Source organism: Nanorana parkeri, unplaced genomic scaffold (genome assembly GCF_000935625.1).
Source record: "Nanorana parkeri isolate BGI_ZX_2015 unplaced genomic scaffold, ASM93562v1 scaffold531, whole genome shotgun sequence".
NCBI classification, from domain to species: Eukaryota; Metazoa; Chordata; class Amphibia; order Anura; family Dicroglossidae; genus Nanorana; species Nanorana parkeri.
Genome location: NW_017306799.1, coordinates 606,426 through 631,666, shown reverse-complemented (window position 1 = coordinate 631,666; position 25,241 = coordinate 606,426). Strand labels below are relative to the sequence as shown.

Below are 25,241 nucleotides of genomic sequence, written 5' to 3'. Positions count from 1 at the left end.
GGGGTGAATCGCAGAACCTGGCCTTGGGGAGGCAGGGAGAGTAAATCCGTCCCTGCTCAGAAGCCCATGCACCCCCTCCCTATTGGTCTCTATTTACAGAGTGGGAAATATAGCACATAGTGATCTCTATATACACAGTGGGTAGTATAGCACACACTGATCTCTATATATACACCAGACATCTCAACTCTCCCAGATGTTCCAAGAGTCTCTCGCTATAAGAAAAAAAAAAAAGCAGATAGTAGGGGAAGCATTAGCTCCTCTGCTATCTGCCATCATTTCAGGGAGAAGCCTTCTCCACCTCCCCACCCGTGGATGCAGGAGAGGGGGAGGGGGATGGCAGAGAGGACACCTCCCTAAAATGAGATTTTGCAGGTTTGGATGTCTGACACACTGACCTCTATATACACAGTGGGGAGTGTAGCACACCGGGATCTCTCTAGGGTTACTACGGACGCGGCACGGAGTCTGAGAGGGAACCCGTTGGAAACCTACCCCCCATTCAGAAGCACGTCGGACATAGGTGCTATAGGTAAACCCCCGGAGAAGCCAGTGAATTAGCACAGCAGCCAGGCAGCTAGCATTTTCAGAAACTGAGGTCAACAAGGATAGCCAACATACTTCTCTGAGCATAGGTTTCCTTTAAACGAAAAGCTAGATTTATTATGTTGCTGTATGCCTTTGAAAGATTTTTTGAGAGCAGGAAGCACAAGGAGAGGAAATGATGTGGGCACAGTGTGGTTTCATTAGATTAAGCTTGTGATGAGTAAGCGTAATAGAACACTGACAAAGAAAATCAATCAAATATATTGATGCAATTATGGCACAACCACAGATAGATACCTTTTTATGGAGGAGTAGAAGGAGCAAGCTGAAATGAATTGTTTTGTGCTTACTGTGATCTCCATACAAAATGAATGCACTCCAACCATATTTGTATATTGATGAGACACACAGGAGCTTACACCAGAATCATGAACCTTCCACATAACCTGCAAGCAGTATACTTGTAGACATGCATTTCAAATGATTGTGACTAGGTGGACTACACTACTGCTCTGTGGCTGACTATAAATCAAACCCCGGCAGTTTAAATACCTTGAGAAAATGGCAGACAGGGCACAGACTAGGGATGTGATGGTGGCAGTCTCAGGTCTCGCTATTGCCACTAGAATGTGACGACACTACACTCTCTGACACCACCACCACCACCAACTGTTCTACAGGAAACACGCACCATTCACAGTGTCTGCTGTATCAGTTCTGACATGAAACCTTTACACTCAAAAATCTAATTCTACCAATGCATCTCTATGTATGATGATTAATAATAACATAGACATGTCAGGTGTAACATGCTGTGATTGTGAAATACGTAAACTGGCAGAACATTCACTTCCTGCAAATGGCTTCAGTTTGCCAAAGCAATGCACACTAGGATTGCATTGTCATCGGCAGAGCATTGCTGGGGAATCTCATCTGTAATTTCATAAGATGTCAGGGAAAGGCATTTTCCTCCCCTGAGATGATGTGCATGGTCACATGTGCCAGAAATCAGGAAGTAAAAGGGAGAGCTAGTAATCTGCCCTTAGTAAACATGGCCACTGTTCAAAGACCGGGGAAGAAAAGAGAAATGTGGTATGCAAAGAATACAAAGCCGGCAATTATCTAGAAATATGTGTTTGTAGATTGTCATTACTAAACATTTCTAAAGGTGTGTTTGTTGTCATTTTAAAGATATGGGTAATGGTCCGCCTTCAGAATTGTTCGTAACACTCTTTGCCACACCAGACAGAAATGTAACAGAGTTTAAAATATGAGCTTAACAGATATGACACGAGAGAGCCCAATGCACGTGTGGGGCTTTGAACAAGGATGACGCTCACTCCTGTGATGCTGAGCATCAAACCGATGGCTCATCCTGGCAACTGGACAGGAACGGAGCTGTGCTGAATATTGGGGTGGAGGGGTGCAAATGAAGATACATTAATGTGCTGCTTAATTTATGGTTACTTACTTGGGCTTCTGGACTGTATAAGCTACTTTTTACAAAGGTGAACTAACCCTTTAATTTCTGTATTAGAACATTTAGAGATTCTGTCATATCATTCTAATGAAAATAAAAATGTTGTAAGAAAATATTTGGAGAAAATGTATTACAAAACAGATATAAGCAACAGTAAAATAAGTGGGATTAATAGTGAAAAGTACTTCGCAAAGTGCACTTGGTCTCGGGGTCCTATGGTCTGACAGAGCCATTGGCTCTCATAAATGACTTAGCATTCCTTCATAAATCTTAGTAATCAAGAGCTACAGATCGCAATAGCAGATGCTATTTGTTACATAGTATTTGAGGTTGAATAAAGACATAAGTCCATCAAGTCCAACCTATTGTGTGTATGCATTTATGTTTGAGCAGGTGTGTGCGTGTGTATGAGTCCATGTGTGATTTGGCTCCTAAGAGTACCTGTACCCTCGTATGTTACGGTCTCCAAGGAACTCGTCCAGGACTTTCTTGAATGATTCCACACTCTTAGCTGAAATCACTTCCCGTGGCAGTGAGTTCCAGACCCTAACCGCGCTAACTGTGAAGAACCCCTTGCGCCCCGTGTGTAGAAAAAAATGTTCTACCAATTTTTGGTGGTGCCCTCTGGTCTTTGTTACGGAGCTAACCATAAACAGTTTGTTAATAATGTTGCTGTCGCCGTTGAACAGTTTATACAAGAAAATAATTTCCCCCCCTTAATCTCCTAACCTCCAACGAGAACATATTTAATTATAACAGCCTTCAAACCCCTTAATGAGTTTGGTTGCTCTCCGCTGGACTTTTTTTTAGCTCAAGGACATCTTTTCTGAGTACAGGTGACCAAAACTGGACCGCATACTCCACATGTGGCCGAGCCAGTGATCTGTAAAGTGGCAAAATTATAGACTTGTCCCTGCAATACATTCCCTTCTTAATGCAAGACAGGACTCTGCTTGCTTTGTTTACAGCAGCCTGGCACTGCGAGCTGTTCTTCAATCTGCGGTCTACAGTGACCCCCAAATCCTTCTCCATTTCTGACTTCCCTAGTGGCACACCCATAAGTGTATAGTCCATTTGCCTATTTGTAACTCCAAAGTGCATTACTTTGCATTTATCGACATTGAACTTCATCTGCCATACAGTTGCCCACTCCCCGAGTTTATCCAGGTCCTCCTGTAATGTTATAATGTCTAAATCTGTGTCTACTAACCTCCCAATTTCCATATCATCAACAAACACTGAGACATGGCTACTCACTCCCCGATATCAATAATAAACAGGTTAAAAAGCATGGGACCCAGCACAGAACCCTGGGGCACGCCACTCATGACCTCTGCCCAGTCTGAAAAGGTGCCATTTACTGATACTCTTTGTACACGTTCCTGTAACCAGTTTTCTATCGACGTGCACACTCTTTCTCCTATACCCATAGCCCTTAGCTTGTATAACTAGCGTTTATGTGGCACCGTATCAAATGCTTTGGAAAAGTCCAGATATACTACGTCCACAGTCCTCCCTCCATTTAGATCTCTACTCACCTCTTCGTAAAAGGTTGGCAGGTTGGTCTGGCAAGAACGATCTTTCCTAAATCCATGCTATTTGTTGACCCTCTAAAGAAGGGGTAGGAAAACTCTAGCCCTCAACATGTGGTGAAAGTACAAATCCCATCATGCATCTGCCTGTGAAAGTCATGCTTGTGGCTGTCAGAATCTTTCAGTGCCCAATGGGATTTGTAGTTGCACTACAGCTGGAGGGCGGGAGTTTGCCTACCTCTGCTAAATGGTGTCGCTGAACCAACCCACATCCAACCAAAATAGCTGAGGGGTGTGATGTAGTACGGTGTTTGGGCCCTTAAAGTTGTATTATGGGCACTAGGTTGTATCATCAGCACCTGTCCTTTCTGATTCCTGCAGCATTTGTTCTTATCTTATCATCGGATGCTGGAAACCCTCTTTGTTGATGTCACAGCAGCTACAGTGCTCTTCTAGCCTTCGGAGCCAGGTGCAGGGCTGGAAGATAGTGACCTGCGTCACTTCATTTCGACACCCGTTCCTCCCCCCGGGTGATGTTGGTAGCACCGTACTCCCAGTCACAACACCTAGGGGTGGCACTAGGTGCAGCCAGTGCCAGCCGGTGAGGAGGAGGGTTTCCAGCCATGACTATGCCGAGAGCCCAGCCCTCCTCTGTGTGTATGATAACGCAGGGATTGAAGTGTATGTTAAGGCAACCTTTTTTTTTTCTTAGTTTAGTGCTGGATATACAGGGGATGGTTAGACCCTTGGTTACATTTTTATTGCTGTCTGCTTCCCCACTAGTCATATTCACCCCTCTATGTATACTGGTGATTATTGTCACTGAGACAGAAAGTGAGCGGGAACTCAACTATTTTGGGTTGTCATCAAAGCAACAGGAGAAGGAATATCCTCCAATGGGGACAACTGTTCCTATTACAACTATCAAAGATAGATCTCCATTCACTCCGAAATAGTAACTTTCATTTTCTGCTGCCTCTTCAGGACAGAAGGTGAAGGGAAATCTCCCCAGCAGGACACAAAACAACTTGACAGAAGTGTAAACCCTTTCCTATTTAAAAAAAAAAAATGTTTACTTTTTTCTTTACATTTTAAAGAACTTCGGGCAAATAAAATCATAAGGGTTATGTGATCATTTTGTCTAGGGGGCTGAACCACGATCCTGGCTGGCTGTTAGACCGGTCTCTTCAGCCTCTCTACCCCTCCGCTCCAGTGGTCTAATATCCAGCGAGTCATCAGTCATCCTATACAGGATATAGGCCGAGGGGCATTCCATCGTTAGAGTGGAAGGGGACTGGCCTAGGAGCCAGCCAAGATCGTGGTTCAGGTGAGTATAACTCTGTATTTTGAGCCCCCTAGACAAAACAAGCACTTAACCCTTGCATTGCAGGGGTAGCCCCACTGCCAGGGTTGAGATTGTATTTGCTTGGAGTTCTTCTTTAAACTTTAACTGAGTGACAATGCTGCAGTGATTTCATTGCATGAAAATCTTAATTATTCTATTGAAGAACATCTCTGACTGGAACACCAAGGTATTTATAAACAGATAGAAGATTAAAATATCGATTTCATTCATGCTTTTTGTTGTCTTTTACTGATATCTTTTATTAAGATACAAAGTAATATTTGTACTTTCAGTGAAAATAAACCTTCCTAGCACTCCTTAAGCTATGCATGTACCACCTCCCCAGCTGTTTACATACAAATACAAACCTAGTTAAGCTTATCAATACCAAGTCAGGAACACAGAACCTGCAGTGCAGGAAGTGGAATTTACTGTGACATTCTATAATCTTATCTAATCTGCATGCTTGGTCTGAGTTAGTGACTCAGAAATGTACTAAACCCTAAGTCATCAAGGAAACTAGTTTAGTGTTTAGAAGGAGGAGGAGGTCAGCAATGGAAAACCCCATACTGCTTTCAGTGCTGGTATCCTTTAAGTGTCAATAAAACTAAAACCCAAAGAAATGTATCGTAGCGACATTATACTCAATACAAGAGATTTCTGTAGCATTGCGTTCCTTTTTCATTTTAATCAATTGATTTTTGATGTTGATCCTGCCAGTGACCAACTTTTACTGCTAGTGGTGGTGATGGTCTACAAGGTGATCTACCCTCTGCAGCGTTGCCACAGCTTGCTTGCTCCAAAAGCTATGGGAAGCATTTTGATGCACTCTGCACCAGATTTATGTTGCTAGCAGGGGCGTCCCGAGGATGGGTGACACCCGGAGCGGTGTCCGAGTCTCATCCCGCCGAGACGTCACCGCGCATGTGCGCGATGACGTCATCGCGCACGCGCGGCAGTATTCTGATACCTGCCGGTGGCCATCTTGGATGATGGACGCCGGCAGAGAGAGGAGGAGACAGCCACCCCCACTTTTCAGAGGGGGGTGACACCAAAATGACTGTAAGTCATTTTAGTGTCACCCCTCCAATGGTGTCACCCGGGTGCGGGCCGCACCCCCCTTGTGACGCCACTGGTTGCTAGTGTAATGTTGTTGATAAATTAGGTTAAATAGACTCCAGGAAAGAAGACTTGTAACTCCAGGCAAAAAGCTTCACTGTCGCATCTTGAAAAAGTGGTCATGGGGACTTCTTAAGTAGCGATTGTTTTGTTAGGTGATGCTCTAGTTTCAGACAGCCTCAGGACAAGCGCAGATGTAAACAGGCGCAAAACACGTGCAATTGGAGTAGTGCAAGTTCTGGTCAAAACAGGCGCACATGTTAAAATAACATATTTGCACATAAAAAAATGACCTAAGAGGCTAAAACTGTCGCAATTTCTTTGATAAGTTCCCCCAATGAATATAATGGCATAGCACTCAGTCTACCGTGCAGTGTCCTTACTTGGTGAGTTTGATGCGGGGGAGGCAGGGACAGCAGCAGCAGCATGGTCCGGTGTTGATGTGTACCTCCGAGGCTTCAAATTTCTTCACAAGCGCATCTTTACCTCCATAGCCTTCAATTATAACCATCAATATGAGGTAGAAACAGAGTGCAAAATATCTGAGTAAAAAAACGAAGATGAGGATGTTGTGAAAGGAAAAACATTTACAAAGTTAACCATTTGATCACAAATGACACTAGTAGGATGTTTATTACCTCTCCCTAGAATAAAAGGCATTTTCACACGTCTGCTTGCAGGACTACAAATATAACATTGTTCATCATCTACGTTATTAGAATTGTATTAGCAGTCATGCTTGTACTCATAGCTATAGTCTGGGAACATTCTGTCAAATGCAAACATTGGGGCACTCTTCAAAAAAAGTATTTCATGGTGTTTGGTCCTTTTCATATTATTATATTATCCAGTATTATGCATTTTAGCAATTGACTTCAAAGAGGACCTTTACCCCAATAATACTTTAGGGAAATCCTAACCCCCTAATCTACATTTCTCTTTGTTTTTGTTTATTTTCACTTTTTATCGCTAATTTTGCCTAGGTGAGAATGACGTCTCCTCTGCTCCTGAAGCACTCAAACTTAACTTAAACTGAAGGACTCGGAGGAGGGGGAGCTAGTGGTGCATCATCAGGGTGTGGCTTCATGAACCAAGAAGAGATGTCTGGCTTCAGATGATGTCAGGTGCTATCCCTATGGCATTCACCACCTGAGGCAATGTCATTCCGGAGGGGAAACTGGGGGTGCTGGCAGAGAACAGTCATGGGGGGGAGGGGTTGGGAATCACTGGTTTGTCATTCGAGGGGGGGGCCACGCTGTCAGCGGCTCTGTCCGACATCACTGGTTGCCAGGAGCTTGGTGGGGGAGCAGCCAGAGAGTCCTGCTAAGCTCCTGGCTACTAGTCACATCAGTAATTTAGGCGAGAAGCCGCACAGAGTGTCACAGGGTGCTTAGAGCTCTTAGCAACTTGGGATGTGGTGGCCGTCCTCCTGCCTTTCCACCACCCGGCCACCCTCCTGTGGCCCCCCACCACCAGACGACCGCCCCACAATAGATGCCACCTGGTGCAACCATCTCAGTCTGCCTCATTATATGGACATCGATGGGAATGGAGGTGCGGCAGCAGAACAAAGCAGACCACTGCTGGATTTGCCATGCCTGTGAGTATATTTCTTGAACCTAACCCAGCTAGGTAGAGGGGATGTAAAGGGATGAACATGGAAGGGGGTGGGGTGGAGTGCAACTGTTACTTACGTGCCCATAGCAATATCTATAATCCCGGTTGAACGAGGGATCCACAGACCCAAACAGGTAAAAATTGAGATGACCTACAAGAAAACACATAATGACAACTCTGATCCCGCTATTAATGTCATTTGCACTAACAATCATTTTACTACTTGCAAATAAGGCACAAGAGGCTCATTTATAAAAACCTGGTCCGCTGCAGTGTGTTAAACAAACACACACACACACACACACACACACATGTTAACCTGTGTTGCATTAGGGCCATTCTTTTGTTTGAATTGGCTGCCAAACGTGCCACAACAAAACAAAAATATCAAGCTTGCAGCATTTTCGGCATCACAACGCATGTCCGTTGGCAAAATGTGTTGACCATTCTAAATGGCACGGCGTCCCACCATGCATATAACCTGTTGCCATGTGTTACTGCACGGCAATAGTGTGGATGGACCCTGGAAGAACATATCTGCTGGTATGGCCTTTGAAGTGAACCTGGGACGTGCTGCCTGGTACTTCTTGGTATTCAGAATCATGGGACTCCCCTTTCTCCCAAGTGATCAGACTTTAAAAGAATGAAAAGAGAAGCTACAGGAACCAGCATTCCAGTGTGTGTAAAGTCTGTGGAGAATGCGGAAGGACCGGGATAGCTGTTTTTGCTGTCTGTGTGCCCGCTGGCTACATTCGCCCTTTCTATTGGTTCTTTTGATCAATATAGAAAGTCATGGGAAATATGAACTGTCACAGGAGGTGAGGGGAAATCTGTTCTGATGGTAAGTGTCCAAGAGGTGATATCATCTTGTTTTGGAGTAAGCTCCTCTTACTTCCTGCTGTGTCTCCAGGACAGGAAGTGAGGGGAAATCTCCCCAAAAGGACAGAGACAGCAAATGAAATAAATAAATAAAAAACTGGCATGGGTCTTAACTACTCTCTACTCCCTACTGTATGTCGCTTTGCTTTGCATGGATGAAGCTCAGGTTCATTATAAATGTGTGTAATTATGTTAAAACCCCGTCAGGCATCCCATAAATATCTACTTAAATAAGAACTTCAGGAAAAACAATTCTTAACCCTTGCAGTGGGGCTACCCCTGCACTGCAAGGCATTAGTGCTCCTTTTGGTCTGGGTAGGAAAATAACAAAGCTATTCTTACCTGATCCTCGGAGGCAATGGAATATCCCTTGGCGTTCTCACATCCAATACACTGTAATAACCTGAGACTCAGGGATTCCTGGACTGCCAGAGCAGAGGGGGAGCGAGGCTTCATGGACCGGTCTAGCAGCCAGGTGAGACTAAGGTTCGGGTAAGTTATTTTTTATTTCTGTAAGTTCTTTGTTATTTTAGAACCTAGACGAAAACAAGCACTTAACCCTTACAGTACTGGTTTAGTCTCACTGCATGAGTTATAGAAGAACTCCAGGCAGAAATTGTATTAACCCTTGCAATGGAGCTACACCCACACTGCAAGGGTTAACTGTTCATTTTTGCCTAGGGTACAAAAAAAATGATACTCACCCGAACCTTAGAGCCGGCAGCGCTCCCTCCAGCCTGTCTCTTCCCCTGCTGCAGCGATGGTATGTCCCTCGGCGTCCTCACGTCCTATACACTGCATTGGATGTGATGACTCGAGGATCCTGAGTCCACTGCAGTGGAGGGGAGAACCAGTCTAAGAGCGAGCCAGCTCCGAGGATCAGGTGAGCATGACTTTTTTACTGTAGACAAAATCAAGCAGTTAACCCTTGAAACGCAGGGGTAGCCCCACTGCAAGGGTTAATAACATTTCTGCCTGGAGTTCTTCTTTAAGAAGACACATTTTGACAAAACCCTTCAAACCACCCTTATGGCACTACACATTTTATTGTTAAATGCTCAAGGCCTAACAAACCTACTAAAGTCTTTTGACAATTTGCCGACAGCTGTGTAAAAGAAGCAAATTGGAGAAGTTAATTCCTAGGGTTTATATACACTTTAATGGTAATAATAAAGCCTGTAGGTTATAATAATACAACTACTGGGGACATATGCATAAAAGATACAGTATATACCGTAACTGTTCAACTTAAAGTGCACCTTGTATGAAAATACAAGGTCCCCTTTGCTGAGAATCCCCACACCCTGAAAATAAAAAGACCTTATCAAAGCTTCCAAAAAATACATTTAGATAAAAAATAATACTTAGGCCCCATTCACACTGAGCGACATGAAAATCGCGCGATATTGAGCGATATTGCGCGACGAGCGATATTGAGCGACTTGTCGCGCGACATCGCGCAACTTTTTCCTATTGGGCTGTATGCAATCAGGAGCAATATTGCTCGAAATCGCTCGAAAAAAGGGTCATGTAGGAGCAACAAGCTACCAGCGACGAGCTACAAGCGATATTGAGCGACGAGATGTGAACGGCTCCATTGAAATGGATTGGAGAAGCTACATAGAGCGATATCGCGCGGAAATATGAGCGATATCGCTGCAAAAATTGCGCGATAAATCGCTCAGTGTGAACGGGGCCTTACAGTACCTCGGACCCGGCATTCTCCTACTTCCTGGAGGCACCGGTGACATCACTGTGCTTCACCACTGCCTCCCGGGAAAGCTGAGGCTTGATAAGTGGGCAGCACACTGGCATAGTGGTTAGCACTTCCGTCTTGCAGCACTGGGAAGCACTGAGTACCTCCGGCTACTCAAGTTTCCTCCCACACTCCAAAGACATGCTGGAAGGTTAATTGACTCCTCTCTAAGTTGGCCCTGTATGTATGTGAGACGGGGACCTTAGATTGTAAGCTCCTGGGGGGGCAGGGACTGATGTGAATGTGCAACTATGAAAGTGCTGCATATAAACGCTATATAAATACCTGTAATAAATAAATAAAATAATGCATTCCTGCAATGTGGTGGAGTGCATTCTGATGGGATTTTGAGCACTCAGTTTCCTGGGAAGGCAGCGGTGAAGAACAACAATATCACCAGCACCCAGGAAGTGGTCAGAAGCCAGGTCCTAGGTAAGAATTTTTTACATTTTTGTTTCAAAAATGTTTATTTTTGACTGCTTTGACAGGACCTGTCAGCAAAAGGGGTCTTGTACTTGCCAAGTCTGCATTAACCACCGCACTATAGTATCATTGCCTACCACTTTGCGGGGTGCAAAATCCTTTTTATTATGACACAAACAATGAATGAGTAGCGGTGAATACTTTTGCAAGGCACTGTAAATAAGTGAAATAAATAATCAGTGAGAAGCTTGAATGAGTTGCGTGCAGTGTTAATGAGAGTGAACCTAGAAGTCATAGTGAACTTCATTTTATCATGAAGACGTTCCAAGCTTGAGCCTTGATAAATAACAGATTATTACAATTCTAGTAAACTAATCTCCAAAGAGCACCTGTCACATAACAGGACCTCCTAGCTATGGCAATTAAAAATAGTTACTACAACATATAGCTCTTCCCTGTACTTGTTAAACATGGGTTTAGGGGCTATAGGGAGAAAATAACTTGATAAATGACATTAAAGAAAAACTCTGGGCAAAACTTTTCTTAACCCTTCGCAGGGGAGCTACCTTGCACTGCAAGGATTAAGTGTTCGTTTTGGTGTAGGTGCACAAATAACAAGTTATACTCACCTGAACCTTAGAGCTGGCCGCCTGTGATAGCCAATCCCTCCAGCCTGTCTCCTCCTCCGCGGCAGTGATTGTATATCCCTCACCGTCCTCACATGTGTGTATTGGACTTGATGACTCACAGGGCCTTAGATCACCGGAGCGGAGGGGGAGAGAGGCTGGAAGGACCGGTCTAAGAGCAAGCCATCTCCGAGGATCGGGTGAGTATAACGTTTTTATTTATAATCTAGAAATAAATGAGCAGTTAACCCTTGCAGCGCAGGGGTAGCTCCACTGCAAGGGTTAAGAAAATGTTTCTTAAATATAGCTGGTAAGATGTTGTCAACCAAAAATATATATTTCTTGTGATTCCAGTGTATATTATAAACTCTCTTACTGTGGGGGCTGCACTGCTCCATAAAGATGTTCTTCTCTTTACCATACACTTCACTTTTTTTCTAAGGTACAAAGCCTCTTCCAGATAGAGTATGATGGAGATTGTGGTGAGGATGGTGAGAACTCCCATAATGCACAGCTGCACTGTGTCTAGCACTGCAAACAGAGAACAGTAATTAGAATACAGGAATATGGATGGAATGACTCTGATGATGTTGTTGATGTAAAGCAGATAACACAGGCAATGGAAGGTTAATTTATGGAAAGCTCAGAGGCTCATTATTATGGGATCTATTTAAAGAACATCAAAGCGATATGTTTGTTGAAAACAGGCCTTTTCTAGAAGACAAGGTAAGGATCTTCTCAGAGGTTGCACCTCCAGGGGCTGCAGGAAAGGAGCTCACCTAGGGGCGCCAAGCTGTCTCTTTCTGCTGTGAACAGCTTGAAAACAATGTGATCTGACATGAATGAATATTATTAGATGGATGGATCCCGCTCCTGAATCCAACTGACCCGCTCCTGAATCACTGACTAAAGTCTGTGATTAGCTTAGACAAAGTTAAAGAAGAACTCTTCAACACTCTAACTAAAAAATAAAACCAATGGAGTTTCTGAACACTACCGGTTATCTCTTTTCTCTACTATTTTTGCAATGAAGGAGCGGCTAATTTTCATTCCAGAACATGGAACCTATTAAAAATGTGTATCTGTGCTGATCCTCTCCTTCTCTATGCTGAAGGACAACAGAGCCTGCACAGAGCAAAATAAAAGAACCTATATTGCATAATGGGAGCTTTTTGCCATATCTGGCCTGCTCAGCAATCATATGAATGGCCACATAGAGGAGTAAAGTACTTGTGTGTTATGACAACAGTTACAATGATGGAGACATCATAGATCTTAAAACCTGTGTTTTTAATGCCAGAAGTCCGGCAATAGTAGTTGTTGGCACACGTCTCACAGTGCAAAAAGAAATGTAAAATAATACAGTCTTATGAGCAGCCAACCAAAACCAAACAGGTAGTGCATTACAAAAATACTACCAGCATCAAACTGTCTCTCACCTCTGTCTATTCTTTCCCTTGCCTTTGAGATCTGTCATTATATGCCCAGACCAGTTAGACATTGCATTGTTTACATCTTCCCTATGGCCTGCTCTATAAGTGTAGTCAAGCAGTGAGAACTAGGAAAGTTTTTGTTTCATACATCTGTTGCTTCAAAATCTTCACTTCTTGGACATATAATTGACTTCTAAGCTGCAATGCATTCATGCAATCACTGGTGATCACAAAGTGTTGGAATCAGGTAGCTGTTGCATGTGTTTTAATACTATAATACTATATAAAGCACATGTTTTCAGACTAAAAACAAGAAATGCTCTAGATATGCATTTACTTTCCATATTGGCTCAAATTGTATGTTATAGGGCAGCTTCATACATTTATGAAGGGGTTGTCTGCAGAATATTAATCAATAAAGGTATATAAAGCAGATCCCTTGCTTGCTCTCTCTTTGTCCCGTGCAGATGCAGACAAGGTAAATGTACACACAGCAATGTTTACACTGGCCTAGCATCTGGTGACAGTTCTCAGAGCACAGGGAAAGAAATGTATATATTTGCAAAGTTGCTTGTTTTATCCCTGGATATAGTAAATAGCTATTGTATTATACTTCAAGGCTGTGATCAACAGTTAAAAGTCTTTTAGCTAAATTGTTTTGAATTCTCTGAATGGCTTCATATTAGACATACTGTAGGGTAGCTGCGCTGCCTTTGGAGGTTTGGAGAAGCAGGCTTTCGGTACACTGTGATTGTTCATAAGGAAGTAAACAAGCTTGACAGGAACCCTAAAAGACAAATGTAAACATATTAAAGGAATTAAGACATTGGCTGGATACAAGAAACGTTAATAATGCTTATTATTTTTATTTAAAGCAGTATTACACATTTATTCCAAGAATGGCATATAATTGCACCAAAGCATATACAGTACAATTAAATGATCAAGTAATAAAGATAGGGAAAGTATCATTTGCTTTCACGTCAACAACCAATATAGCTGTTAGTTACAGGAATAAATTATTGGATTAGTCCCTTCTCTTCACATTACAACATCTTCTGTTACACTTTCTGAAACATAAAACGTTTCATTGCTTAGCCAAGCAGTGTCCTTAGCTTTCAAACACTTATCCAAACATTGCTTAGATAAGCAGCGAAACTTCTTCAACATTTAAAGTGACTCTAAATTAAGGTGTGAAACCTTAAAAATGCATTCCAGTACCTTAACTATTAACAAAAATGTATATTATTTTTGTATGACTCGGCTGTAGGGTGGCTACTTTTGTTCCCCATGGTCCCTGTGTGTGTTGTAAAGTAGCCACCACTCCAAGCTCACTCCTGTGATGGACTACAATCTCAGTACAAATGAGTAAACTAAACGTAAGATTATAGTCCAGCATGGGAGCGAGCTTGGAGTGGTGGCTACTTTACAATACACACAGGGACAATGGGGAACAAAAGTAACCACCCTCCAGAAGGAAGGACAGTGTCAGCACCAATTCAGAGATGATTTGAGGATCTACAGCCGAGTGATACACAAATAACATTTTGATAGTGTTTAGTGTTAGAACAAGTCCTGTTGAATGTGACTAACTACTACTAGCCATACCATTACCTGGATAAATGAGAACCTTCACAGGCAACACAAAGGACTATATAGTTAGGAACAATCTATACTTTGTAATGTATTATTTTTACTGCATAGTGATCCACTGGTACATGTTCAAGGTCCCTCTCCTTTGTCTGTCATTTAAACATGTATTAGGCCACATTCACACAGGTGTGTTGCTTCGTGCAGCATGAAGGTCCAGTTGTTGATGTGCCAGGAGCTGCGAGAAGAAGTGTGTGGGCAGCTCATATAACTCTATGTAGATGCAGGAGCTGTGCACCATTACATGATGCTTTACGCAGCTCCGAGCTTTGACAGAAGCACACAGTGTACAGACCTGGATGCATCATGTCTGTGTCTAAGGCCATACATTGTCTGTGTGCAGCTGTCAAAACTTGGAGCTGAAGAAAACACTATGTGAGGGTGCACAGCTCCTGCGTCTAGGGTGACATGAGCTGCCTGCACGCATTTTCACGCAGCTCTGGACACATAAACAATTGGCCCTTCACGCTGTACAGGGCAATACACCTGTGTAAATGAGGACTTAGGATGGAAGTAGGGGAATTGAATCTGCTGATTTGTTTTTAAAGTACACCTGTCAGGACAGAAACGTGGGTTGCCATTTCTTGCCTCCTACAAATTCTAGTTTCCTGGCTGTGTCAACCTTCCATATTTCTCAGTAATAAGCCACTACTAAATGAAAATTTAAAAAAATCCAAATTCTTTATTTTTGCATTTTTTTTCCAAGCAGGTGACAGCTGGGCAACTAGCATTTTTAGGAGAGGTCAGTATTGGTGTCCTACATGTTCCTCTTGTAACAAGTTTTCTTTGAAGGTGCTGGGTCCAGAACTGTAATACTAATCCTGGATTCACCACCAACCTGGAACAAGCATGAAACTAGTGAACAACAATGGCAACTAGCCTGAAATGTCTGCACTCCAGCCTTGCATGCTAGTTCCAGGTCATTGACTCACTAGATAGTAAACCTAGTTTTCAGCATGACAGTTCCACAGTTTGCTCCTTTAAAAATAAGTATACAATGGAAGCTGCCATTTTTCTAACCTTAGAGGTTCTGTAAAGATGGAGTCCTGTAAAAATAAACCATCCAATAAAATATATACTGATAAAAACAGAAGCATTATAATTTGTGTAATAGCATTAGTCGTCATGAAATGTAATTACGCATGCTGTTGGCCAGATGCAGAGTTTCCTGCCTGAGTTTACAACATCGTTGCATCCTATTAGATAAAATTGTAAATGTTTTGTAATTTTTGCTAATTTTAAGTACTAAAACAATTTGTCACTGTTGTCCTATAAATAAAGGGCAAGTTCTGCAACATCCGTCTGTGCCCAGTATGGCTGTGTGCCAATAAGCTATAGGATTGGGGCACTGTGTATTTACATAACTACCATCATGTTCACAGCTATAGGCCATCACAAGAGTAATGAAGACAGGAAGGGAGTGAATTATGTCAGAGCAGTAACTGGAAATTTCTGAATGATAGTGGTATAGTAATATTGTAATGGCATTTCCTGTAATGTAAAGTGTAACTCCATCTCCAGGTAACTTTCTATGTCATAAATGTTTTATTTTGCTTTTAAAAAGTCAGTTCATCCAAACATGACATTTTAGTTACAGGTGGGGTCTGGTAGGCTGACATCTGACTTTTCATATCTTTTGAGGAATCCAGCAGCATTGACCTTTTCTGAGTTCGAGTCAAATGTAATATTTGGAAAATATCGCATCATGGTCATTTGATGGAGCTGAGGAACATGGACATACGTATTTATTTCCTATTATCCTCTGCTGTGGTATTCCATTATTACATTCAACTTGTAAAGAAAATATACTAAGAAAGTTTGTTTTTGCCTCCATTCGCACAGAACACATATTCACAAAAGTTTGTGGGACGATTGGCTCTGTAAATTGTTTATAAATAGATTCGGGGCTGCTGATAGAGCCAGCCCACCTGTACTGGGCCCCATCAGTTCAGCAGGGGGCAGAGAAGGGGCTCTTTATTGGAGAATCAGCAGCACATGGAGTAATTTTACCTGCACACCAGGAATTATGAAACAGTTCCCTCCCCAGGCCCCCTTCCAAAGGGGAGGGGGGACTATTTCACTAATTTTGGCAGCGGAGTAATATCAGGAGCTGCGGCTCTTGATAATTAAGTTATAGTGTCGGCCTGCAGATACAATTACAAGTGGTTTGGAATAGATCAGTATCCCAGAACACACGGTAGTGATCTGTTCCAAAATGCATGTAATCATATCACATGTGATTACATGCGAAACTGCCACTTACAGATGCACTCGCTGTCAACCAGTCATTAATTTAGCAGGTTACAGAGGCCACATCTAAACAGCAGATTTGGAATACCTGCCGCAGGAATCCTAAAGTGCACATTCATACATACTGTGAATGTAGCCTTAATAATATTTTCCCCCCAGGCAGCAAAAATTATTCCCTTCGCCTCAAGTGGCAAAAACCATAGACCTGATTTTAGAATCTTTTTCTGGCAACAAACAGAAAAAGTAGTTAGATCTCTTACAATAAATGGATTTTGGACAGGATTTTTTAAAGATTTTTTTATAAGATTCTAAATAATGTCCTTTATTGACAATTACCTTATATAAAAGTGATAAGGTAACAGAAAACGGTGGCCCAAGGACTCAGTAGCTAAATGATTAACTTATACTGAGGTTTGTAACTGTGGGACCGTGAAATTGTCCAGATTATGTGTAATTTTGTACTTTATGTGATGGCATCATCGCATCCAAAAAGGGCACAGTTAGTTACGTGCACTGGGACGAGGCAACTGTTGTTATGGCCCTGTATACTTGTATAACATTTTAAATAGAATTGCAAAAGAGTTACAAAGGTAATGGAGACTGATCCAAGGATTTATTTAAGAATACTGGCAGCTATGGTCACTTGATTTATAACAGGAGTAAGACAGTAGTACATTTTTAACAAGACAAGACAGATTCAATTGCTTATTGGATAATCCTAGAGCAGACGTGAGAATTAGTTTTGATCTTTCCACTACACAAACCCCTATGTAAACCCATTAATGAAGCCACAATTCATCTTGTTGTGCAGGATGTGACCATATGAGCAAACTCATTAGGATAAAGGTAATATGTGTACACATACAGTATTATGTTGTCTGTTATAGTATATGGGCTCATTTACACAGCGTGCACATCCGTGCCACATGCACACCCATGTAGAGACTTGCTCCCAGGAGGGACAGGAGCTGTGTGTAATTGCGTGCAGCTGCCTGTACCTCCCTATGGGAGGATGTGGTTGCACGCAGTTGTGCAGACCCAAACCTGCACATCTATGTAGGACTGGGTGCCCGCATGTAGACGCACACTGTCAGTATGTAGTACGGATGTGATCACACATTTGAATGGGTCCTATGTAATGCTAGTGAGGACTGTCAGAGACTACAGACATTCTAGAAGAAATTATGGTCAGGGACTGTGGACATACTAAAGGGTTTGGTTGGAGCCTAGAAGCATAGTGCAGAAGAAAGTAAGACTAGGGAGATGTTAAAAGAGGTAAACAGAGGTCACTGCAATTATCCCTTCACAAATGAATGCACCCACTCACACTAAAAACTGCTAGGGTCCAACGGCCACACAATGAGTACCAAAGTATAGCATTTAGCCCTAAGGCTACAGGTTTGGCACCAAGGACTTAGGTTCCTTGTTTCAGAAGCTCAAGGACTGCAGTTTACAATTTGCAGTATCTCCAGCAGGTAAAACATCAGATATAATGGTACATAAAGGCAAGACAGGATTAATGCAGGTAAGCTCTTTAGTTATTCCAGAAAAACATTTAAACCAAATTATCATATTGAAATAATATAAACAAAAGGCTCTACTGTTCCATGGAATGTCAAAAAATGATCCATGGAATTATGGAATTCTGATGACTGCCAGTAAAAAAAATGAATGGGAACTGCCTCACTGTGCATTTGTTTTTACTTTGTGAGGATCAATAAATGGAACAGTAAGCAGAACTAGAAAGTCTTTTCATTCTTGCCTTCATGAAATATTCCTACTGATTATTTTACTGTAACAAAAACTTTGAAGATAGTGAAGCGTAATTGATTGGTTAATAGTTATATTAAAATAAACTCTGTGGTCTTTGCTGAACACTCTAAAGGTAAGTTAGCAATTCTACCTTTCGTCCAGTTCAAATTCATCTTGAGAATCCATAATGCAGTTGCCCTCGACTCTCTTTCTCCGCTGTCCACAGCTCTGACAAGCTCCCCTCGGCTGCAAATGGACTTTGCCAAGTTTCTGCAGTACCTCGATAGTGAACCCATGACTTTGAGGTCAATGATCTTCATATTTAAACATTTCGTAAATGTTCAGGGCTTTTTTTTTTACTGTAAAAAAACTACTTTATATTAGAGCTAATTATATCAGATTGGATGAGCTCATTATACTTTCATGTTAAAAATAAGCAATTTTCCATTTTAACTTACACCAATTGGCACCACACTAATTGGCAACATGAAGAATGAGTTTTGTTTAATACAATCCTGCATAGACATTGGGAGCAAGTGAATGCAGTAACCCATTGTAACTGATTGTAATTTAGCGATTGGCATCCTAAAGTAGGCTGGCAAGGGAACCCTGATTCTTGATTGGTTACCATTTACCCTACTGTCCTTTACACTTTAATTAAATAAGCATAAAAGAGATAAAGCATATTTGAAGCACATTAATCTATGTACATATAAAAACATAAAAATACTGTTGTTTCTGAAAATTCCTAAAAGAAAGTAACTGTCATTTGTAAAGTCGGAAGGCAGAAAGTATAAATTATATTCATAATGGAAAAATTAGTAAGGACCAATCATACCACAGTATGTGTAAACTGGAATCTTATTTGTTTGTTCAAACATGTGTGCTAGGGATGTAACCAGAGCTGGTCACCCAGGACACATGCCCTGCATCTCTTGCTGCGTACCCCAGGTCCTGACACTGTGACTGCCTGTGCACAACACATAGGCATTCGTAGCCTATTGCATTAGGGTGTGCACACAAAAGTACAAACACACACACATACATTCACAGCCACACTCCATTGCAGCTTCCCAGGCACTAAGGACTGCAGCTGTTATGTGAGGAATGTAAGTGGCAGGTACTACTGCGTTCTGTATCACTGAGCCGGTCACAGAGAGATCTTTGTAATCTTTCCACCGGCTTACCATCTCACACCTTGTGTGCACACCCTAATGCAATGGGCTGCAGATGCCTATATAACTAAATACATGGTGCCCGCTTTTGATGTTGCTCTCAAAGTTATTAGGGTGTGCCCAGGCACACCCAGCACACCCTGTGTGCATGCCTATGGCACAATACCTGTGATCTAATTGTCATTAGACAGCACAGATCACAGGCAAAAGTACCTTGTCAATGGCCATCACAGCAATCACAAATGTAAACACAGTTACATTTGTGACAACTCAAAATGATATATCCTTCACTTTAAGTCCTGGTGACAGAGATCACCAGGACACACTGAAGGTGAATCTCACCAAATGGGACACATACAGCAATAAAAAATAACAGGTTTTACTACTCTATCCAAAACTAAAAAAAAAAGTTGGGGTTTACACTCACTTTAAATTGAACCTGACAGAATGGATGTAACCTATTACAGCCAGGGCTTCAATCTAATGCTAAAGGCTGCATTGCCTGAACCCCTGAATAGGCGCTGATTAAGGATAGGGAAAGTCTCCAAGTACATAATAGGAGCTCTGTCTGTGCCAGACAACAGCCAATGTGACAGATTCTATTTTACTACTACAGCTTCTACTAGCACATATATTTTGTTACTAAGAAATAACATCAATTTCAATAAGATGCAGCTTTTCAGGGTTTCTTTGAATGAATTTCAGTAAAACAGTACAGTAAATAAAAATACCGTCCTTTTCTATATAGATGCAGAGACCAGTAATAACCATAACAATTTTGATGGTTGTGTAAAAGCTAACTTCATAAAAAAGGGGTATTTTTACTATGAGAGTGGGACTTTTTACCCACAAAGATTATTACATGAACGGAAATGTTTTGACCTTAAAATATATCACATGCACATTAGTGGTTACTTATTACAAACAAGCAACTATATTAATTCAATTGATATCATGGAATAAATTTGTCATGAAACATAGAGGCTGCCATTGCTGAGCTCTTCTTCTGAAACTACTAGTTGACTGTCTGTATTAATAATCCCCTGGCTGTAGGGATGCTCATGTACCAGTTTGGATACCAGTGCCGGTACTTGGCATGCTGTGTGTCAGTAATATCGTATTAACTGGCAACTTTGTATTAAAAAAAATATATATATATTTTCTGTCTTAAGTTTTTCAAAAACTTGTGCCAAAAAATGAAATCTTCAAATGAGTCACCATTCCTTTTATCAAATACTTCGGGATGTCTGCTTTCCAAAATGTGGTCATTTTGGTGGGATCAGACACTGAAAGTATTACAGCCGGGTAGGGATGTTCAGATACCAAGTACCATACTTGGAACAAGTACAGATACTTTTCCAGCTCCAAGACTAGACTAGAGAAAAATTCAAAAGAATATATATAATATATATAAGTGATGCACCAATAACATTTTTTCAAGTACAAGTACTGATACTTGTCCAAGTACTCACAGATACAAGTACTGATACATTTTTTTATTGTCATGTGTTTTTCTAAAACAATACAGACTAATGATTTCTGGACAGTGGTGGAGCACCAGAGCTAGGCCCCGACTGCAACCGCTGCAACCCTGGTAATTCTTGTGAAAATGCCTAGTATCGGCACTGGTATCTGAACTGGTATCTGAACATCCCTAATTGGCATCATAGCAACTTTCTTGTATTCCCCGTTAAACTGCAGTAAGCTCTATTAAACACATAAAGTACTTGGGAGGTATGTTAATTTTGTTCAAAATAAATACATTCAGTAGTATACCATAAAACTTTATTGTTATATGAAAATGTTCTTAAAGCTGACCTCTAAGCAACGGTAACCAACCAAATATGCAACTGAAATACAGCCAAATGATTTCTAATTGTTTTCAGCCAGTCCTGTGATCCATGTATCCCAGCCAGGTTCTTGACCTCGATTGCAGCAGCAAAGCTTAGAGTGCTGACCCTCCAGTCCAGGAACTTCCATGCAGGATGTTGCAGGAGGCCGATATCAACACAAAATCAGGTACTTGTATGAGCTGCATTTAAAAATACAGTCAAAGATTTTTATTGGATGCATAATTGCATTTTTTAACATATCTGCCTGGAGTTCAGTTTATAAATAATATTGTTACTTTTACCTTTCTGTTACATTTTGGTTGTACAATTTTGTAGGTCATTGATATTCTGATGAAATATAGGGTTAATTTGTTAATTTACAACTGGCTTTTGCATTCAGAGCCCGCATCCTGGTGGTCATTGGCCTATGACTTAGACCTCTGCTATTCTGCCTTGGAACGGTCTCTTTTATGTTTGTTACCCAGTGACAGATAGTTCCAACAGAATGTCAAGGTTTTTGTCAAGTTAAAAGTTCATAAAAATGACAGGATGACAAACAAGGATCCTTGACAGGCATGTCCGTCTTTCATAATTACAGATTTTCAGAAGCATTATGTATTTTAAGCTCGTCATTTATATTATGGATAGGCTTGCTATATGCTGAGGTGGATGGATTCTGTAAATATTTGATATGAGGATGTTTCTTTACAGAAATACATTTATTCTGTAAGGTAAGTAGAATAACTGGCACAGGACACAACACAGAAGAAGATGATATTTCTTTATTGATTTTCGTTATATATGTGAATACTCAGCTTCTTGAACATTGCCAGGAGATGATATCATATAAACTCAGCTTTCTATAAAATGATGTGTTTTCCATGAGTTAGTTCAGCTTTAATAATTAATGAAACAAACTGTAATATAGTTATGTAATAAAGTAATGTAATATAATATAGTATATATGTATATGTCAGGAATTCTTTTCTGGAAGGTTGGCTCAGTCTGTTGTTTGTCCCCTCACTTCTCCTCTTACTATTATTTTTTTTGCTGAGGTTCCGTGGTATATAGGTCTTTTTATAAGGAGTGATGCTTTTCTCTCAGGTGTAGGTATGCCCTAGAATTGTTCTACCTTGTTCCGTAAATAGTTATTATTTTTAAGCGGTCATTTTATATGCAGTAACTGATAGCAACCAGTGTTAATTAGCTTATGGATACTGATTGATTTTTAAGAAATAGAATTAAATCCTAAGAATGAGAACTTTTTATGAAATAAGGTAATTTGTGGTACAGTTTTCCTAAGCCAACTTGAACTACTTCATACAGAATCAAGATACCTGCTACCTTCTGAGGACGTCGTATGACGCAACGCATGAGGGGCAGGCTAGATGAGACCGGGTGTATGTCTTGAGGAGATTATTATTATTATTATTATACAGGATTTATATAGCGCCAATAGTTTGCGCAGCGCTTTACAATATAAGGAAGACATTACAGTCACAATACAATTTAAGACAAGATGGTTAAGGAGGGCCCTGCCCGTTAGGGCTTACAATCTAAAAGGGAGGGGCAAGCGATAAGAGATAAGAGCGGATTTCTTTTGCAGGCCGGCTGTTTTATTCCTTATATGTGAGTCCCTACTTATTGTTTTATCCAATAAATCGTTTTACTACTTCATGGAGATCTTTGTGTTTTACATGTTAATTGAGCCGTGATCCAGTCTGGACACCGATTGGTCGGAGGACGGGAGGGGCTTCTATTACTGAAGTTTTGAAGATTTTCATTTGAACTGATACTTCTTTTTCTTCTGGAACACTTGGGAGGTTTACTATCCCAGTCTGATCCAGACTATCAGGACAGATACTTACCATTAGCAGGACAGCTGGAGTGAATGCACAGCCTCACACAGGTGGATTGCAATCTCACAGAAAAGTTTTTTTATATATAATTTTATGATTGCTTTGATCACTGGTTTGATGAACTTGTTGGCTTCACTTGAAAGAAGTTATTATTTAGTCGCTAGTCTGATTAGCGTTTGTTTTTTGAACACTCATTTACTTATAAGTACACTTTGCAACAATTGTATATCACTGCTTCTGCGGCATTTATTTCAGTTATTTTTTGGTCGCCTTATATAGATGTGATTTATTCACTCGCTTTTCTTATTAACTGTTTATTTAAAAGGCACATTTTTTGTTGCTATATTTTGAAGTGATTGTTCACCGTTTTTTCTCATTAATGGTCTATTCAAATGCACCTTTGAGCAAATTATCACGTTGAAATTTTGTGACAAGTAATTTGATACACACACGGATCACTGAAGTTTATTTCACAAGTAAAGGAGATTCTATATTTAAAATTTGCGGGTTACACTGAGGAGGTTAATCAGCGCTATACACTTACCCTACATCCTATGCCCTAGAATAGTTCTACCTTGTTCCGTAAATAGTTATTATTTTTAATTGGTCATTTTATATGCAGTAACTGATAGCAACCAGTCTTAATTAGCTTATGGATACTGATTTAGTTTTAAGAAATAGAATTAGATCCTAAGAATGAGAACTTTTTATGAAATAAGGTAATTTGTGGTACAGTTTTCCTAAGCCAACTTGAACTACTTCATATAGAATGAAGGATTTCCAACTGTCCAAAATGTACATCCAGTCTTAAAAAGATTCAGACACATTTTTGCTTCCCTTAAAGTGTGTGAAAACTGACTGATTTTTAAGAATAAAATTTAGACCCTAAGAATAAGAACTTTTTATTAAATAAGGTCATTCATGGTACAGTTGTCCTAAGCCAACTTTAACTACTTCATCTAGAATCAAGGATGTCCAACTGTACCAAAATTTACATTTGAGACAAATGAATGCTTCTTGTGAAGTATTTGAAGAAGAAAATGTCCTTTAAACTAAGTATACTTTTTCCTTTCTTGATGCACAACCAAAAGTTATTTGAGCATAGTCTGTCAAACAATAGGGAGAGCATTATATGTTGTCAACCTGCCCAATAATTGCTCTACACAAAACTTATTATAAGGATTTATAAGGCACAGTCACAGAGTTTTACATACAATGTATTCACATTTGCATATTACAAAGGGATGCTGCCAAATTGTATTAAATAATGTAATTCATGGTACAGTTGTCCTAAGCCAGTTTAAACTACTTCAGATAGAATGAAGGATTTCCAAATGTCTCAATCTTAAAAAAATCAGATACATTATTTACATTTACATTATTATTTACATTTTTTCACAAATGAGGTCATGATATCTTTGTGGCCATCTCTGTTATGCAGTGGTGACTCTAGGAACAATATATAGGGGGGGCACATAAGATACCACAGTCAAAACTGGGGGGGCACTAATAAACGTCACCACTAAAAAATACCACTGAAAAAAACTAAATAAGTATATATAAATAAGATTAGAAATATGAGAGTAATGCGGTATGCAAGGATACCTTGATATTGTACTAACATACTAACCCCTCATCTATCCACTGGCATATCTAATCCTGTACAGGCTGTCAGGTGGGCTAGATGGGCTCTCAGGTGGGCTGCGGGCTCTATGCAGGCTGTGTGTGGGCCCCCCATCATGAGGCTGCTAGAACACTTACCTTACCACTCAAGCGACTCTGCTCCACTCCCTGATCACTCTTTGGTAAAGGCCGCAACAGACCAAGCTCCGCCTCCTGAAAACTCCCCTTCCTGCATGTACAGGAAGGTACCAAGTTAGAGGGAAGATGGGCCGTGAAACTACTAAGTGCTGTACTGCACTTATTACCAACAGCAAAAACAGTGGTGGACCTAAGGAACAACCCCC

At 40.9% G+C, this 25,241-nt stretch overlaps 1 protein-coding gene across 1 annotated transcript in view; it reads right to left on the bottom strand.

Moving 5' to 3' along the window:
• The window catches only part of SLC51A (solute carrier family 51 alpha subunit), a 26,591-nt gene extending 7,863 nt beyond the window's left edge, over positions 1-18,728 (bottom strand). Inside the window, exons 1-6 of the mRNA XM_018561574.1 lie at positions 18,560-18,728; positions 14,532-14,673; positions 13,449-13,543; positions 11,700-11,854; positions 7,717-7,790; positions 6,406-6,564 (exon numbers count right to left, since the gene is read on the bottom strand). Of these exons, the coding sequence (XP_018417076.1) occupies positions 6,406-6,564; positions 7,717-7,790; positions 11,700-11,854; positions 13,449-13,543; positions 14,532-14,673; positions 18,560-18,728 (794 nt within the window). The remainder of the gene's footprint in view (positions 1-6,405; positions 6,565-7,716; positions 7,791-11,699; positions 11,855-13,448; positions 13,544-14,531; positions 14,674-18,559) is intronic.
• Positions 18,729-25,241: the final 6,513 nt, after the last annotated feature.